This window comes from Anticarsia gemmatalis, chromosome 26 (assembly GCF_050436995.1).
Source record: "Anticarsia gemmatalis isolate Benzon Research Colony breed Stoneville strain chromosome 26, ilAntGemm2 primary, whole genome shotgun sequence".
NCBI classification, from domain to species: Eukaryota; Metazoa; Arthropoda; class Insecta; order Lepidoptera; family Erebidae; genus Anticarsia; species Anticarsia gemmatalis.
This window is the reverse complement of record NC_134770.1, coordinates 6,752,051-6,771,781: the sequence shown is the minus strand read 5'-3', so window position 1 is coordinate 6,771,781 and position 19,731 is coordinate 6,752,051. Positions and strand designations below refer to the sequence as shown.

General features: G+C 33.1%; 3 protein-coding genes across 6 annotated transcripts in view; 1 reads left to right on the top strand and 2 right to left on the bottom strand.

Moving 5' to 3' along the window:
• The window catches only part of LOC142984291 (uncharacterized), a 74,851-nt gene extending 67,240 nt beyond the window's left edge, over positions 1-7,611 (bottom strand). Inside the window, exon 1 of the mRNA XM_076131779.1 lies at positions 7,333-7,611. The gene's annotated coding sequence lies outside the window, so the exon portion shown is untranslated. The remainder of the gene's footprint in view (positions 1-7,332) is intronic.
• Positions 7,612-9,488: 1,877 nt separating this feature from the next.
• On the top strand, positions 9,489-9,996 carry Chrac-14 (DNA polymerase epsilon subunit 3 Chrac-14). The gene has a single exon (XM_076131583.1). It carries the CDS (start codon positions 9,572-9,574, stop codon positions 9,929-9,931), a length of 360 nt encoding a protein of 119 aa, XP_075987698.1. The 5' UTR covers positions 9,489-9,571; the 3' UTR covers positions 9,932-9,996.
• Positions 9,997-12,566: 2,570 nt separating this feature from the next.
• The window catches only part of hppy (MAP4K3-like protein hppy), a 53,160-nt gene continuing 45,995 nt past the window's right edge, over positions 12,567-19,731 (bottom strand). For all 4 annotated transcript variants that reach the window (XM_076131407.1, XM_076131408.1, XM_076131409.1 and 1 more), the window contains 3 exons: positions 19,024-19,168; positions 18,378-18,504; positions 12,567-18,007 (listed from right to left, as the gene is read on the bottom strand). In XM_076131407.1, coding sequence (XP_075987522.1) covers positions 17,908-18,007; positions 18,378-18,504; positions 19,024-19,168 — 372 coding nt within the window. In that variant the 3' untranslated portion in view covers positions 12,567-17,907. The remainder of the gene's footprint in view (positions 18,008-18,377; positions 18,505-19,023; positions 19,169-19,731) is intronic.

The window sequence follows — 19,731 nt, the reverse complement described above, 5'->3', positions numbered from 1 at the left end:
AGAACAAATACTCTTGCTCGTCACACAAAGATTTGTCCCGGGTGGGATTCGAACCCACACGCGGCGCTTTGGATATTGCGGCGAGGTGACCACTTTAACCATTGCGCCAAACGTGCAGTTATAACAGACTTGATATTATGTATGTATGCTATTATTTTTCTCATTCCGAGAGCAACCTTTGCTTAGCGGTAAAAAAATAACTTTGAAATATATTTTCAATAGCAGAATGAAGAAAAATTACTCTTTAGTTTTCTTGAGTAACGACAATTTCTACGTATTTCATAGTATGTTGTAACAATGGCTAACAATGGCATCGTAAACATACTAACATAAAATATAACCTTAGTTTCTAGGAAGTAAGTGTCCATAAATCTTATTGTCGCCATGAAAGATACAGGTAGGTACTGTATAAGCGAATCTTAGCTAAACTTAAGCTATTTACTATATAGGCAGGTACATACAAACATACTTAGGTATATTATACGACGCCTAAAGTTATAAACGAATTTTTAGGAAGAGGTGTATGAAATACATCCACGTTTCGCATTAACAATGTTAGTCCCATGTAATAGGCGACGAGCCTGCCATTTACCGGACACGCTACGAAACTCGGGACTGTTAATGAGAAATACATAGTACATACATAAAATCACGGCTTCTTACCACAATGGTAGGCAGAGACTAGAGATGTGACTGGAGGCGCCCAAAGCCAATCGCAATCATTCGGTAGATGGGTGACGGCATAGTGGTATTGGAACTGGGCGTCTCCGTGTTTCGGAGGGCACGTAAAAGTCGGTCCCAGCTGTTGTCAATTAAGGTAACAGTCGTTAAGCCACGTCAAAAGCCTTCGGGCGGCTTGAACAACTTTGACACTAGGTTCATCACTAACCATACGATAAGAAGAAGAAGATCAGAGATAGCCGCTTGGTACGCTCCTTACAAAAACTTCCCTTGCTTCATTCACATCCACACATCTTGTCATCCGGCTGCTATACTCATAAAGACAGTTTTACCACCATTAAAACGATAACACGGTACTACCAACATGACGACATTTTAGCACAATGGATTTCTTTTCTATTTGAACTACCAGGGGCCCCTAAACAGGGACAGTTATGGGGCAAGGGAGGCCCCAATATGATGAATTGTATAAGCGATGATATGGCGAGAATAAACGTGAATAGTGAAAAAATGAATCAATGGTAGTAGAATTTATTTTAGCGAAGTAGAAATAACAGTGTGTGGCTAAGTGAATGCTAACAAGACGTCTTTCATGGGTTTTAACAAGTCATATATAGGTAACTAGCCGACCCGCGCGACGTCGCTTGCGTCACATAAGAGAATGGGTCAATTTTTTCCCCGTTTTTGTAACATTTTTCACTGGTACTCTGCAAAGAATTCTTCAAATCGGACCAGTAGTATCTGAGATTAGCGCGTTCAAACAAACAAACAAACAAACTCTTCAGCTTTATAATATTAGTATAGATAGTATAGATTATAGTCTGTTATTTATTCTGTGATATGTAATATTTAGCTCCAAATTGCAAATAATTATTTTCGAATCCCACCAGTAAGTTTACTTTCGACCAAAGTTGTAATGGCACTCTTAAAATCCACTAGTGGTTGCAGGCAGAGACCAGAGAAAAGCGTGATTTTAACTGTTTGTATGAAAGGTAAGTTTTTCAGCAACTAATCTCAATTTACAGAACTCGAGAATACTTAATCGATACAAACAAAAAAAAAAGCCAATTTAATCTATTGATAGACAACATGACATCCAGGTTTACAGACTTGTTGGTTGTCTATGGAAACAGCAAAAAACCTTGTTTTTACATCGCACTCCTAGTTATGTAAATGAAGACATTTGAATAGTAATTATTGTAATTATTTCTTCAGATAATTGTTCTTTAAACATATTTACGTGTCAACTAAAGAATTATTATACGTGTTTTTATTAATTTAACTTGTTTTACGAAAGTCTGTCCGTCTGTCTGAATGTCTGTTTATCCGTTTGTCTGTTTCTACTACTATATCGACTTAACCAACTTTCATATATTTTAGCACTTACCCCCGGTTTTTAGGTGTACATTTAGCGGTAGTTTATCTAATTATTCAAACTGTCATGTTTATATCAGCTTAAACGCTATAGAATAGATAAACTACTGCTAAATGAACCTCATCACGTAGAAAGGGGTTAGTGAATTAAAGACCCAAAATCCTTGATACATTTTACGGTGCAAATACTATAGACCCAAAATTTACGCATTCAGATCTAGCTATTCCGTGGCGCGTGGTCATAGGTTCCATTCCCACACGGAAGAATTATTTGTGCGATCCACAAATTATTTCGGGTCTGGTTGTGCTTTGTGTCCGTATTATGTATGTTTGTAAAAGTCCCCGCGACACAAGAGCAATTTAGTGCGAGAGTTGTCTTTTAAAAAGGAAAAAAAGAAAATAAATAAGTCTAGGTTTTAGTAATATTCTTAAAAGTCTAGTTATACTAGTTTTCATTGATTATTCTTTACTGTAACCTTGAGACGCGTGATGTCATTCGATCGATAATGTAGATTAATTTAATTCGCGGATTTCGTTCCTAGTTATGTAATAGTTTATTTATGAATATGACAACACAAAACTATAGGATTGACTGTCGAAGATATTTTAGTGACTGGATCCACGAGTTCCCAACTTCCAAGTTCGTCCGTGTTTCGAAAATCACGTTTAATTGTGGGTCCCGGTTGTCATTTTCAAAACGTTCTTTGACAGTCGCTGCCAGTAGTCAGAAGCTTGAAAGTCTGTCAACCCGTCTTACCAAGAGGTATCGAGTTATAGCCCAGGTAACTGGGTTGTGGAGGTCCTATAGGCAGTCGCCCCATGTAAAATACTGGTATACCTAAGTGAGGTGAGACTGGAAGCCGACTTCAACATAGTAGGAAGACATTATTAATAGGCTGATTAATTGTTCCACGCTTTCTGAATAACTATTGGTTAACTTAACAGGTGGAGTTTTGGCAGTTATTTCGTACATTTGCTATCACTCTGCGTATCTGATAGGTTATCCGCCACTTATCCATAAGCGATGAAACTGGCCCAAGATAAACTATTCCGTCATTTAAAAAATAATATTGTAATTTTTACAGAAAAACGAATAGTTTTTTTCTCTTAACAGACAACTTATTAAGCGTATGAAGCTACAAAAACCTAGAAATTAGTAATAATTCTTCTGCTACATTCCTTTCGGGGCAAAAAATATTCAAACGTAACCATCGACAATATTTACGATACGAGTGTCGATGAATAAAATTACTGTGTCTATGGTAATACATGCTATTACTTTTTTGCATCGAATTTTTTATGCTAATTTGTAGATGGTCGGTTCATTTAAATTCCTTTTCTGTTCCGACATTAGATGTTGCTATTTGGTTTATTACCTATTTAAAGTATAAATAAGAATTTATTACAGTCTAATATATACTTTTTTCGTGTAGAAATCGATCACCGATAACAGTTTGGTACCTGGACCACTTCGCTACGAAATCATAATATGTATCTAGATAATCATTATTACAAAATAAAGCCTTATTTTCGTGGCTGTCTTTTCCAATAAGGTCAAAATGTACTAAACGAATTTAATGCGGTTTAAACCAATAGATACAGCAATTCCGGGACATTTTTTCTACTGGGCGAAGTCGGAGCGAATGACAAATAATAAAAAAAAACAAATTCCATAAAAATCTAAAAAAATCTCACAAAAACAAATCATAAGATATTTTTTGTTAATAAACCACATAATAAACATCGTTATAAATCTAAAATACCATAATTTCCTACATAGTTACTACAATGGCTGTCCACTGTACATAATGTACATATAGTAGGTATTCTTTCAGTAAACACGTGGGATTACACACACGTGGCTATCGCGGTCTGTGTTGTACAATGAAGTTTCCTTGTTATGTCTATGGCTATGTGTACGATCGTTTGGGAATATCATGGTCACTGTGGTCACCTCGCAAATATTTGTATGATAACCACGAGTCCTGAGTTGTGTCCTCAGGCTAATGTTATTGATATTATTGAAAGATTTCGAGTATTTAACATACTCGAAATCTTTCAAAATGTTAGTTCCACATAGAAAAATTTATGATACTAATAGTAATGCATTTTTTTTCTTTTAAAAATACTACTTTTTTTACCTAGTTTCAAAGTATCGACCGGTGGGCGGAACTACCTATAGGTACCTCGAAAATCAGATTGAGAAATCAAATCTTAATCTTATTTCGTAAGAATTCAACTGGAATAAATTCAATAGCTTTAACAAAATATCTAAACAATGAATTATAAACGCTACGTATAATGGAGACATTAAATCACACAAACAATGAAAAACTTAAACAAAAAATCCATTGTATTCAACCATAGAGTTAAATTGATACTTTTTCAAACAAGATTTGTATTGCGTAAATCCTTTTTTAAATCGTGAATAGCTCGTTCTGAAACGTGTTGGAACAAAACTAGATATAACTAGACATAAGTAATAATATTGTAATCCTGTTCTGCTTTTACAGTTATATTTCGAGTTATGGTAAAAAAATAATTGACAGAATAAATTATGACTTCATTTCTACATCCATCATCATTTAAAATACTTGTTTTTTTTTGTTTAGTCGGATGGCGATCCTGGCTTTATGCCGAATTCCAAACACAGAAATAAAAAAACTATATAAAAAAAAAAATGGAAGACGCATTTCTTTGACTTTTAAGCAAGCAACCATGTTTAAAGTTACATATAATTAAAAATAATAAGGTTTTAGCTGTCACTTTAACTATCAGTGAGTTTTATCCATAAGTTTATTTAACCAAGTTTATACCTGTTGTTATAACCAGAACAATGAAAATAGTCTGAAAAGAAGAGTTTTCGAGAGGACCTACGTAAGACTAACCCCATCGGTAAGTAAGTAGGTATCACTACATAGTATAAAACAAAGTCGCCCATTTTGTCTGTAGTCCCTTCGTATGCATAAAACTTTAAAACTACGCAACGGATTTTGATGCGGTTTTCACTAATAGAAAGAGTATTTTCTCCGACAGGTTTTTATATATAATTGAAATACATTGAAACTATATTAGCTGAGTTATAGCGATTTATGTCCAAGAAGTCAGAAAAAAAATCTAATTGAAGATTGCATTTGTGCGTGCGCCGCTTATACTGTTGGATACAAGTAAGAACAATGTATAGCAAAAACATTGGTCTTTATTAGTTCTACAAAAAAGTCCGCGATGACATATATCCAGCTTTTTTATTTAAGTCACAAAAACTACTTTTCTGTATTAAAAAAACATTTAATTCGTTGGGTGATGTTTAACTGGTGATATAACCAATAATACATATATCCTTATCAAAATAAGTAAGTTCATCATCACGAGCATTTAATTTAGATTATTTTTGCAGTTTACAGTGTGTTATTTAGACATATAGTTTAGGAGATATCACGATATTAGTATTGCGGCACGGTACGGGCCGGCCGCGGCGGCGGGGGCAGCGTCCCTATAAATAGCGCGTCGGCGGCAGCGGCTCCCCATTAGCACTTTGAAATTGGAAGCGATCGGACGCGTTTATCTATCGCAGCTCTTTGAGAAAAATAAAACGTGCTTTTCAGCGCGACAACAATAATTGTATGATAATAGTAGGTATTGTATTCTAAGGTTAGTATTAAATCGCACTTATTAGTAAGATTAGTTTTTTTAAAATATAAATCCGTAATTTATGGATTGATATTTTCTATTAAGATTTTGGTTAAAATTTAAAGTTAGGTCAATTTAATATTAGGGAAATAATTAAAAAAAAAATCGTAATTTAAGGTAAGATAAGTTCAGAAAAAGAACTTAATAGAATAGGTATCTTTCTTTTGTTTCTAAGTACATATATTAAAAAGTAGGTACTACGACTTTGATCTATACATATAAGACAAAAAAAAATCTGTACATTACTTAAATATTTTTTCCAAAAACTGATAGGGGGGGCGATCAAAGAAGAGTCACAGAAACCAAAAAACATTTTAATATTTTAAACGCGGTTAAGGGAAAGAGAAGTTATTGTGAATTGAAAATTAGTATCCAATATGTGTTGGTGCGTTGACTGTATTTGTCGAAGTAGCGGGATACACGCAAACGAAGTTGCGCGGGTCAGCTAGTATTATTATAAGACTACCACTTATTTAGCTAGTAATATAAAATCCTATATTTTCAACCAATAACTTGGGAATTTGGGAAAATCCCGCGGGAAATCCGGGAATAATAAGAAAGTCACGCAACGCGACGATGCCGGCGCCGGTCTGTCTCATAATAATTGGCTGTTTTGGCAAACAACGAACTTATACCTACATTTATTTGTTTTTTACGGGTACTTAATAAAGATATTTTTGTTAGCTAAGTACATAAATACCTGCAGTTTAGTACTTTAATTTATTGTTTTTTCTAGGATACGTCGTTTCCGGTTTCCGCTAATCTTCAAAAGATGGAAGGTATTTTATTTTCTAAAAAGCGCTACCACGTGACTTCATAGGTACCTACCTATACCTACACTTTTTTCTGATAAATTTAATTTATTAAAACTGAAACAAAATTATCGAAATTAATTCAGCAATTCCATTAAGAAAATTAATATTACCAGAAAATATTTTTTAACCAAAATTTACGGTTAGCATCCCCGCAAAGCAGGGCAGGGAAAATTGACATCAGAATCCATCAGGGACCCCAGAATGCCATTATTGGACCACATTTAGGAATATTCCATCACTTATTAGAGATAAAAAATATAGGTATTTATCGCAAAGAGTTCATGACATCAAACTCGTGACTATGACACCTGACAAATGAATAAAAACTATTTTAAGTAGGTATGTTTAAAAGTGTCTATTATTATTTAAAATAAAGTTTCAATTTAACTGGTGATTTAAACGTGTTACTAGGTAAGTACGACGCTTATCAACAGTTATGTAGGTGCATAATTAAAATTATCTTTAACCGATATTTACAATAGGTATAAACATTCATGTACCGCAAAATTAAGACCGTGACAAAGTATTCACGCACATAATTAGTTTATATTAATAGTAGAAGCATATTAATATTTCAACGTATAATAATTAATTTTAATATAATATTTTGGCATTATTCATATTTTGCGTGTGACATAATTAACCAACTTTTTAAAACACCAATTATAGGGATGGGGATGAACACGACATGCATTCGAAATCGATTTCACAAATGTAAACTAGGAAATCGATTTCAACGAATGAAAATTAATGAATAACTCACAAATCTCACCTCATTTTAATTCCAAAAACAATTCCATTATCATCGCACATAACAGCAACGTTTTCATCGAAGCACAAAATATATGATTAAAAAAAGAATAAAAAGAAACCACGTCAACACGCAAACTGTGTCCGATTTAACGATAGGACGAAGTACTATTTATCACGTTTTCGGTCAAAAAAACATCAAAATAACACAGTGTCATACAGAAGCGAGTAAAATCGATACGCAAGCGCGCGAAAAACGTCCCCGTTCAAGCAATGCCGGTGCCGCACTGACTGACTGACATACTAGTCAAGTTACAAAATGGCGAGCTTATTCGAGTTTGCGCAATGTGTGTTTGCTTGTACTTAAACATAAGGCGATAATAACATCTTAGTACGATTAAATATCACATAATCTTATTAAGTAAGACTTTCTTTTTTTCATTATGAATATAAGTAGTCAGTAAATCTATTGTGTTACTAGGAGGGGAGCGTTGAAAATCGATATTTACATATTTTGCCTTTGTTGCGGTATTTTCAGGTCGTCGACCCCTAGGAGAAAAGATTGCGGTTGATTCTTACCCATTAGCGTGTAAATGACAAATCTATACGTATCTAGATTCATACTTGGCTAGATTTTATTGATTAGTCTTAGATAACAGCCATAAATAATTCTACCTATCCACTGCTGTACTGCTGTACAAATATAGCATATTAAAGATATCCGTTTCTTGTGTCGAATTAAAAAACCTGAAAGAGAAATCTGATAATAGAAATGCTGATTCTAACTGCTGATAATTATAAGTTTATTTCATTTCATAGTCAAAACTCGTATTATTCAAAATATTTTAATAATATTCCTGTTCAAACTGAAAATGTCCGAGCTAAAATATATGAAGCTTTAAAGCAGACTGCTTTTCATCCATTATCACATTATTCGCAGGATTAACTGCCGTGCTGTGTACATAAACATTAATGCAAGCAAATACAGACAGATTATTTGTATTTATTTATATCGATAACAGATTATCTAGGAGTTAGATAAAGGTATAGGCATTATCAATGTCTAGTATCTCTCCTAGGTGTATTGTTCCTATACTGTAGATGTGATGCCATAGCCAGATAAGGTTTTCGCGAGACTCTTGCCATTTGACCCAAGCAATGACGGTTCAGAGAACCGAATAATACCTAATAGATTATCATAGAATTTGAGTAACTGATAACTATCGCTACCTACCGAAAGTTGAGTGAAATAAATTAACGTTTGAAAGCTCTACTAAAGCTAAAGATATTATTTCGCAACGTTTTAAGAATATATATTATCGATATTTTATTATAATATCTCAGTAACAGGTATATTTTTCTAAAATGCGTGTCACTGTAACGCCTTAAGTTTGCTAATAGCAATTGAAGTTAGAAAGTAAATCGAACAGTTTCAATAATCAGGCTATTAAGTTATGTTATTGCTTAAACCTAAATATTAGATTGTATGTTGTGAGAACCTTGTTATACAATCATGCAGTACAATTACATTTAGAAAATTATAATGGCTTATTTGGTTAACCTTGGCCAAAAGCACTTCATATCGTTATTTCCCAAGAGTACCGTCGCACCGAAATGGCAATTTATTAACAAATTGAAGCTGACCTGCCTTGTTATGAGGCTATTGTTAAACACGGTAAATTGGTAGTCAGATTTCCAATATTCTGAGTAACAGATAAAAATGACTAAACAATACATTGATGAGCTAATCATGGCCACAATGAAGACAATGTATCATTGTGAGTAGACCTTGTTCTTGAGTCTTCCGAACTATATGCTGAAGTGATTTTTATTTCTTACTTTTATTTTACATAATTCATAAAACACTTGGTTTGAAGTAAAATTCTTTATGAATGAATTCTTTTTTCTTTTTTTTAAGCTTCCAACTACCATTACATGTGTACTACCCATAGCGGTAAATATGGTAAATTACGAACTCATCGCGAATTATCACAGAATCTATTTTTTCTCCTTGTGGATTAGTTTTTAGCTTGAGGAAATATTGCCTCCTTTTTATTTATAGTTTTTGCTATACTAATTCGTACGAAAATCGATTTTAAATTATGTTTAGGAATAGTAGAAATCAAATTTTATTACTACATCACTAGTAGAAACGTCAATATTGTCAACTGTCAATGTCAAAAATCCAGTTGTTATTGAGCAGTTTTGGCGGTTATACATGTACCTGATATTCTCAAATAAACGATAAAATTGAGTAAATAATGGCTGAAAAGCTTGAAGATCTGAATCTGCCCATGACTGTAGTCACACGGATAGTGAAAGAAGCGTTACCGGAAGGCGTATCAATATCAAAAGAGGCGCGAACGGGTTTAGCTAAAGCGGCATCTGTTTTTGTGTTATACGTGACTTCGGCGGCCACAAATATCGTGAAACAGAAGAAAAGGAAAGCTCTAACAGGTCAGGATGTGCTAGACGCGATGAAAGATATAGAATTCGAGAGATTTGTGGACCCATTAGACGAGGCTTTGGAGCAATACAAACTTATGGTGTCAGCAAAGAAAGCTAACTCTGGCAAGAAGAAAGACGAGACAGACGAAGTGGAGATGATTGAAGACGATTAATGTGATATTTTGACTCATTAGTGTTAAGCGTATTTAAGTATCTGTTAATAAATGTTTTGATAATAGTAGTTTGTTTTGTTATAACCTATAATCGCTATGATTGGCATGGCACTGTGTTAGAGTGGAGTATTTATTTGATTTGGAGCGACCAACATTTACATGTGAAACCTTAATTTTAGACAAAAACTGCTCTCGCTTAGAACTTAAATCTGCCCTGACTAGTTTTGGTCAAATATACATACTTACCAAATGGGCTTTCTTTCTATTAAGTCGAAATAATTCATAATATTACTTAATTCATAAAATATATAAGAGATAACAGCTGGGTGGTATAAGAAATAATTTCCAGCATAACAGTAAAGAATTGAGTAATATATCCAATCTGTAGAAATCCATCCAACTCACCACAATGTGTTGCCACCGCTGCACCATAGATGTGAATTATATTATTACTTTTTTATAGATTGCATTTTATTCTACATTTGTATGATATTTAAGAGTGCTATGAAGGACCAAGATGATAATAGATTGATAATAGGAATAGATTTGTCAGTTGTTTAAAAATTGACTATCAAATTGTAAATTCACTTATATGTAGTCATGCAGGGGTTGATACACAAGTACAATAAATAAAAACACATGGTTGTATTCATCACTTTATTCAGGAATAAAATCTGTTCAGAAACAATCTTGAAATAACATTGAACTGACATTTTACCTCAGGATGCACTACCTCTACCTACATTTTTTATTTACAATCCTCCCCGGTCGCCTTCCTACCTACTTTCTGATATAACGAAAATAAATATCCATATCTCTAATTTATCATTTCGAATGCTATTATAATCTAATTTATAATTTTCTCTGATTATAATTCTTTTTTAACTTTTACCATTAATACTATGAATTTTAGAGAAAAATGGAAAGACCTTATTCTAAAATAAATTGTCAATATTTTTGTACGAGCTATTCATAGAAACTACAGGAAGCAAAGCTAAAACCGATTATTACGAAATGTTAAAATATTATTTTATATGGTAACACAAAATTGTCGAAATCAGTATTACCAGATTTAGAGTATTTTTAAAGTGTGATCTCACTGCAAGTATTTTTAGCGACAAACTCGGATCCTAATTAAATGTAATTATTAAAGGATAAGTCACATGCATATGAGGTTAATTTCATAAAATTCTAAACATTCAAAGCTCGACATTATTATCAATTACCTATTCAGAGACCACGCGTAATTTTGAGATTTTTTTGTGGTCTGCTTTCCGAACTCTTTGACCTGCATTGAGACCACAGTGACGAAAATGAGTTTATGACAGATTTTTTTTTTCAAACGAATAATTAAGTTTGTATTAAGTCATCCTGCAGCGAAACCCTGACTACTACAAAAAATAACAACGAAATAGTAAAAGAGCATTTAATGCTAGTTTAAACGTCTACACTTTCATAATAATTAATGTTTTATAATAGACTTTTAACGCCAGACTTTGTTTTATATATTTATTTTTAAATTCTAAAGAATAGATAATTATTATCATCAATGCTTTTGGTTTGTTAGTTTCATAAGTTATATCATTTTCATTTCGAGGTAGTTCTCTATATGATGTTGCACTTAAAATATTTATTTCATCAGTTTTCATGTGACTAACAAACCAAAAGGTCTATTAATTTCAGTACTGGTGTTCTAATGTTTCATTAAATCTATTATGTCGAAATATACCTACAAATACATCTAATTACTAAACGGGACTATATGACAATATACGCTACCCAATTTTACAGCCATTCTCAGTCCAAGCGCCAAGATATTTGGCTTTCTCCTTTATGTTACAATCGTTAAAGTTTATTATTTTATCAAAACGTTTCAGAAAATTTAATTATAAACTATAGGTTGCTGATGTAGATATAATTTTGAAGCAATATTTTTGGGTAAAATAATAAACTTTAAAACGATTGGATGTATGAGAATAGAATGACAGAGAGAGTTGAAACAATTGCATATTGTTTCTTAAGTACCTGTATTTTTAGACGAAAAGTCGGTCGCCATTTTGGAAATTCGTGTTGTTGGCGTCACCAGGGTTTTGAAGAGTGAAGGTACACGATGATAAGCGTATTGTAATATTCTAATGAAACCCTGGCGGCGCCAAACGTACTATATGAAGAATATTTCGAGTAATCGTATTTTATTATGCATTGAAATCGTTCATTGACGACTTGATATTGATGTTTTTTTTCTCAATCCTTGCTTACTTACTCAAAAGCAAGCCTTTACATATTTTTGTACATTTTAGTGTATGAAACTCAGTTATATAATAATATATACAAAGTTATAAATCCGTCCACAAGGGGCGGAGTAATCGAGTAACATAAATAAATAAATTTAACCCATTACTTTCCCACTGCTGGGCAAGGGTCTCCTATAATGAAGATTAGCCACCCACTCTGACCAAGTGGATTGGGAACTTAGCATACTTAGATGGACATACAAAAAAACAATTATTTAAACATAGTAGTCCTTTTATGAAGTCGGTAAAAATTAATTAAAAAAAATAATTAATACATAGTTAATTAAAATAAAAAGGAAATGTTCGTAAAAAAAGGGATAAACGAAAAAAACAAACAAAACTGTACGAAATAATGTTTATTGGGAGGTATAAATAAAAAGGATTATTAAAAAGCGAAACATACTGTGATTGTTTTATCATTGACAACTGAAATGTGAATAAAATGATTTCTTTGTTGATCTAGCACTTAAAACCATTTTACAACTTTAAAAATGTAATCTTAATAATAAACGTCGTTTAAGCTTTGTACCCTTACTATGCTTCATTAATCCGAAGTTTCGTTACAAATGCGATGTTCGATAACTATCAAGTGCCTAACCCCCGGTTTCTGAGTACATTTAACGGTAGTTTATGCAATAACGTTTTTTTATAAGAGCTTAAACGCTATTGAATAGATAAACTACCGCTAAATGTACCTTAGAAACCGAGAGTTGATAAATTATGGCGTGAGTTATAATAGGTTTGAAGATTCTAATGCCAAACGAAGCTTAGAAATGAATGAAATCATAGTTAAAATCAAGCTAAATATTGTGAGAAATTTCGTTTTAGATTTATAGTAGGCGTCTCGATTAGTTATACAGTGTTTTGTAATTTTCAATCAATTTTGAAACTGTATATGAATGAAAGTAAATAGTATAACTAATCAGAGCTTAAACGACGTTTATTATTAAGATAGATATTGTGCTAGTTAAATAATAATTCGGCATATTATAGCTGTGTTGCTACATCAAAAAATGACTGGTGTTAACATTTCAAAGATTTTTCTAATCTAGCGAAACCAGTCCGAGACATCGATCTGGCGAATTCTTGAAATTTATTTTTATATTTACTATTTTTTATATATATTTATTTATGTATTGTCTGTGTTTGTCGCCAGATAGATATCTGAATTATTTAAATCTTTATTTTAATACATCACTGTAAATGAGCACTGGATAACAAACAAATCACAAAAATACCAAGAATAATTTTAGTAAGGGAATAAAACAGACATATTTATATAGCGGACCTTTAAATTAGTTGTATAAGTCTTTTAGTCCGCTATAATATGAATAAATAGAAGCTATAGACTTTGCGAGGCAAAGTTAAGACCAGATTTTGACCATAAATATGGTCGGAGGAGATAAATTTTCTGGTCGAAGCGACCATGTGTCATGGCCGCTATTTAGAGATCTTTAACCTCACTGCAAATTAAGATATTTACCTAATATAATTACTTTTATATAGTTTCTTAACAGCAGTGAGACCAAAATTGTAACTGTCAAATCGCTATTAAAAAAAAACATTTTAATTACATTTATCTATGACTAACGGTATTATACAGTTGCACTAAAACTAACTGGAATAATTATTATATTTACAAAAAAGAGAAAAATACACAAGCGTTCTTTCCACAAAAATTTCTATATGTTAAAAACTTTAAACAAAAAAAAATGTCTTTTTATAATTTTTTCGTTACACGTAAAATCACATATCGTGATGTTTATATTAAATGAATAAATAAAGTTTACTTTATATTTAAAATATAATGAGTAAAAGATCTGATATTAGTTCATTTTCGTTTTAGGGCTACGGTTTGCCCTGTTTAAATAAAAAAAACATTAATATAATACTAATAAGATCTTCATTACTAATCGGCTCAAACTAAAAACTCAAAATTGGTTCTAATTTGGCAGTCACTACATCTTTCGCTACGATTTTGAGTATATTAGTCGATTATTTAATCATTTAGTCGATTTTCTTAGTAATGACGACCTCATTTAGTAAAAGACACCATCTGGTTCATTAAATTATCTTAATGCGATCACAGTGATTAACTGTTGAACATTTAAATTATAATAATATGGTACAACTTATATGTCTTGTAGCAATATTTAGCTAATCAGCATATACAGACATTTACGGCTCTCACATATAGTGCAAAAAATTGCTAAATAATATTTCTATGAAGTAATGAAATAACTTTTAAAATAATTATTGCTTTTAAGACCCCTTACGTACTAGCGAATCGCGGGAGAGGCTAGCCACTTAGGGTCCTTTTTTTACTGAAGGGGATCTCAGTAGAGCGAATCAAGGTGCTCAAAATCTCTCCATTCGATCACGTGTATCTGTTCTGAGCCTGGAGTTCGTTCGTCGTATGGTTAGTGGTCTACATAGTGTTAAAGTTGTTCAAGCCCGAAGGTCTTTGACATGGCTCAACGACAGTTATCTTACTGACATCAACCGGGACCGACTTTTTACCTGCCCACTGAAGCACGGAGACGCTCAGTTCAAATATTACTATACGATCACCCATCTATAGAACGTCCGCGCCAAGGTTGCTTAACCCACTGATCGTTTACCGACCGTTCAGCGCAACTAGTTTTGAACGCCTATATAAATATAGGAGTATATAAGTATATGTTATCGGTTGTCTGGTTACAGTACAAGCTCTGTTTAGTTTGGAAAATCAGATGACCGTGTGTGAGTTGTCCAAAGATATTTATTTATTGGTATATTTGCGATAGGCTACATTTTCGCAATAATTTTGTTAATAAGTTATTTCATCACTGAAATATTTTGGTTGACATATTCATATTACATACGCGCATAGGTATAACAATATTACATGCACGTTCTAGTCTACGCTCATGCGTGCATGCTTATAATGAAATAGCTTGCATGTGCGCATGCATACCGAGAACATAGCACGAATGCATGCACTTATAACATTAGGAACTTTATCAAACGACAATTTTTGACTAATTTTTTATTGGTTCTTTTAATTGATTTATTTATTCAATGTATAGTCAGTGGTCAACCTAGTGTCAAAGTTGTTCAATCCTAAACACTTTGATATGGCTTAATGTCGGATATTTTAATAGACACCTATTGAAACGTAGACTCGGAAGTTCAAAAACACTCAACTCAAATAACACACGTGGCCACCCATCTATAAAATATCCGCGTTAAAGTTGCTTAACCCATTGATATTTTACAGAACTATGAAAGATAAGCAATTTTTGTATTCAAAAAACGTCGTTTAACAAAGCCCACAAGTGCATTACACTAACACAATAAGACTTCGGCAATCATTGGCTATATTCGGTAAAGCTGCCGTCGATCGGTTAATCTAAAACTAATCGTAGTTAGCGCTAAAAGCTAACTAACGTTTAATTTATTACTATTTCCTTTTAAACCGAAAAATAATCGTTCTAGCAATGTATCTACGGATTTATAATATAAGGTTTTAATAGCATTAACCTTTAAATTGATCATTTACAGAAAAAATTACAAAAAAAAATCTAATTTGTTTTACCAGTAAAATATAATATATTCTCATACCAATCTGAAAGGACACAAATCTAGTAAATTATAATCTTTCTCACTTTGAAAGGAAATCTATGCTCAGTATTGAGACATACTAAATTAATAGTAATAAATAAAATAGTGCTATTACTACGAATAATATCCTCCTGGCCAGTTTGATTAAAACCAGCCAACTGTGCATGACTTTATAGTGCCCAAGTGTGTGCACAATACACAGGTACACTCTCTATTCCTTCACTCTCATAGTTCGTTGGGACGGATAACCGACACGACCAGTGAGAGGTCAGGTGCAGGACCGACGGTTTCACATGCTCTCCGAGGTTAAATGCTATTTAAACTTTACAATAGAAATAATACCCCACAATTTCATATAAAATACTTTTAAAAAAATACCATAGTCGTTTACTAATTTCCTAAACAAATAAGACATTGCACATTTTCTTGATGTTTACATTTAATTTATTAATATTATTTTGTTTGCTATTCAAACTTATTGCTTCGTGGAATGATAACCTAATGTGGCAGTGATGGTATATTATTTATTAATCGAATAATTTGGTACATAATATTATAATGTAACGGGTCTTAAACGTGATTGTAAAAATTAAAGGTTATATAAAACCTTTGTGATGTCTTGCAAAAAGGTCAGGTGCGTAGTACTCGTAACCGGCGGTCCTGTATAACAAGATGTATGGATGTGAATGAAGCAAAGGAAGTTTGTAAGGATCGTACCAAGTGGTGTTCTCTGGTCTCTGCCTACCCCTATGGGAAGACGATTTTACGTATGTATGATACCTTATTTGCTTCAACGATCGAAACGTCAGGTAAATGAATAAGGTATAATTAAATTTTCAATCACGTTTAAGACCCGTTGCATTATAATACTATGTGTACAAGTCGCGAGAGTTTTGAAATCAACTAATTTGGAGTAAATTTTTGATAGGTAGTTCACTAAATTTAGAAGTAAAGGATTTATACATACACTTCTCGTTTACGAAATTTTTTGATAGTAGTTTTTAAATGGTCTATTTTCTGTAGTAAAATTACATAACTCAAGGAATAATTTCAGTGTTTAGACAGACTTGACTTCTGTCAAATTATTCTTTGATATAAAGTAACCGTGTGGAAAATTAAAACAATTGAATAAACTAATTTAGACAGTGGTTTATAAAAAAGAGAAAAAATATTGAAAACTTGGGAGAATTTTGGTTAAGTTTTGCATTAAGTACCCCCCGGTTCTTTTATATGAGTTTAAACGGTTTTAAATAGATAAACTACCACTACATGTACCTCAGAACCCGGGAGTTAGTAATTTCATCATATCTACCCTGTTTTTGTATGAATTGATTTCTCCTTCAAGTAATTTTTAAAAGGAGTTATTTGACCATATGGCTTATTGGGACATAATCAATCGTTTTACATTTCCAAATCATTATAGACTTTTGCGATGTTGCAATATAATTGTAAATTTCTTAAACATCGATGATAATGATTCTAAAATGACATATTTCATGAATTTATTATCAGTATTTTGTAGTTTTCTGTGCGTTATTGATAAAAGGCGATGTTTTCAAAACCGATGTAAAATAATTACGTCTCTAGATCATAATAACTGGAATTATTTCATGTTGATGAATAAAAAATCATTCGCAATTACTCATTAAAAGCTCAAAATAGGTACATTTGTATTTAAAATCCTTATTTTGAAAGATTTTACCCTACCTATTTCCCATCGCCATTTTTACTTGTAGTTCCAGTGTCGCACGCTAGATGTCGCTTCGTGTCTATTGAGAGCACAATAATCTCGTATTTTCTTAATACATTTTAAATATACAATGATGACTTAAAATTTCACTCAACTCAGATCTTAAAGCGCTTAAAAGATAAAAAATAACGCTTTTCGATAGCAAATTAATTACTTCCGACATTTCGATTCTACTGCCATCTATCGGAGACATTAACAAACTCTTGAGTTTCTAAGAAAAACTCATGAGCGCGAAATTAAATTTGTTATTTTTCAGGTTATATTTCGTGGGTACCTCTCGCGCGTGTCGTGTGCGTGGTACGTGGGTTCCATGCCCGGGCGGTGCACGTTCAGTAGGAGGCCTCGTGGCCGGCTAGTATGTAGAGATCGTTCCCGTCTTCGCCTGTTAGCGTGTTGTTTTGTAACGTGTGCGATTCTAACACTACCATCCTGGAAAATAAAACAGATAGCTTATTGACACGCCGAAATATTTTATAGTAGCACATCATTCCATGATATAAATACCATTTTGAACAAAGCAAGTTTTTGTTAAAGAATAACTCTCGTACTAAGGACTGCACTTGCGTCGCGAGAATATTTACAAACATACAAACACCGGACACAAAGCTAGTCTGTACTTTAAACTATTAACTTTAATCTAAAACAACTATTTGTAGATTAAATACCTTTGTCATGCGGGAATCGAAACCCAAGACTTCCCGACGTACTGGTAGTGGCGTGGTGTGACTTTGACTACTGCATCACGGAGGCCGTAATAGTCTGTGGCTTCATCGAAGTACTAATAAAATGATGTACTAACTTGTCATGCGGCAGGAGCCTGTAAGAGCGCGAGTGGTCGGTGATCTCCTGCGTGATCTCGGCGTTGCGCAGCGAGCGGCCCTGCACGCCGTGCCGGTGGAACGCCAGCACAGAGTCCGCCAGACATACTGACATACAAACAAACCATTAATATAGTTCAAGTACTGACACTTGTTATACAGGGAGGGAATTTACCGCCAGTTTAGAAGGTAGGGCCAATGAGATCTAGCAACGAACTTTTTACCACTCTTTTCAATCGCCGATTTTTTACAGTCTTTTATAAATAATTGATATTGTAAGTAGATACTACCAATACCACTAACACAATTAGTCGTGAAATATTTAAATCAAGGTATTAAGCTTAACTTACGCATAAAATATTATAACAAGCATATTGGGAGCATTACTAACAAATTAATGACGTAATCATCAATGCTCCGTACCCGCATACAAATTTACTCGAGCAAGGCTTGATTTTTACTTCAAGTATTTGACTTGATCACGCAAAACTTTAAAGGCCTACGAGTTGTGAGCTTTATAGCACGTTGTATTTTACTAATTTCTGAGTAATAGCAGCAAATAATAACGTCTTCTTAGTACCGAGTACAACGGATAATGAAATTATTAAGCATAGTGTGTATACATACATATGCTGTCGATGTTGAAGTCGAACTGTATCCTGTTGAGCAGCTTGCCGCGGCGCTTGTCGTTGTCCCGCCAGCGCACGTCGCCGTCCCGCCCGCCCGCCAGCACCGGGATTATGTCCACCACGTTCTCGTGACATACCAACACCTATACACACATTTATCAATATACATAAAACTGTTTTAATATATTTATAAATATTTTTCCGATTGACTAATGGATGGACAACGCACAGCCGAAACTACTGAGCGTAGAAACTATAGTAGCGCCGCTGAGTTATTACCGATTTGACACATGACAAATTGACAATACTAGTGAAGTGACAGAACCAGTAACCCTAATATCATTTTGGAACAGTTTGTTTTTAAATATTCTAGTATAGAGTGTAATTAAATAAAATCAAAACAATAATAGTTTAAGACACAAGTTCTTCATTAGGTGGAGTATCCTTGATGAAATAAAATAAATATCTATATTCCTTATTCCTATATTCCATCAATATTCCTTGAAATAAAAATCATACCTATTCCAATGAATTCGGACCGAATACTATTAAGCACATCACTATGAAAACTAGACGCACGAATCCGCACGATGTAACTTTGTACAAGCGCGCCAAGGAACAAAAAATAAATGTTTTCATATTATTTACAAATTATTTAAAGTTTTGAAACAGTGTTTATTGGAAAATTACTTAATTCTGATATTTT

Excerpts from the sequence above, each read along its gene's own strand:
- Chrac-14 (XM_076131583.1), top strand. The coding sequence starts at position 9,572 with ATGGCTGAAAAGCTTGAAGATCTGAATCTGCCCATGACTGTAGTCACA.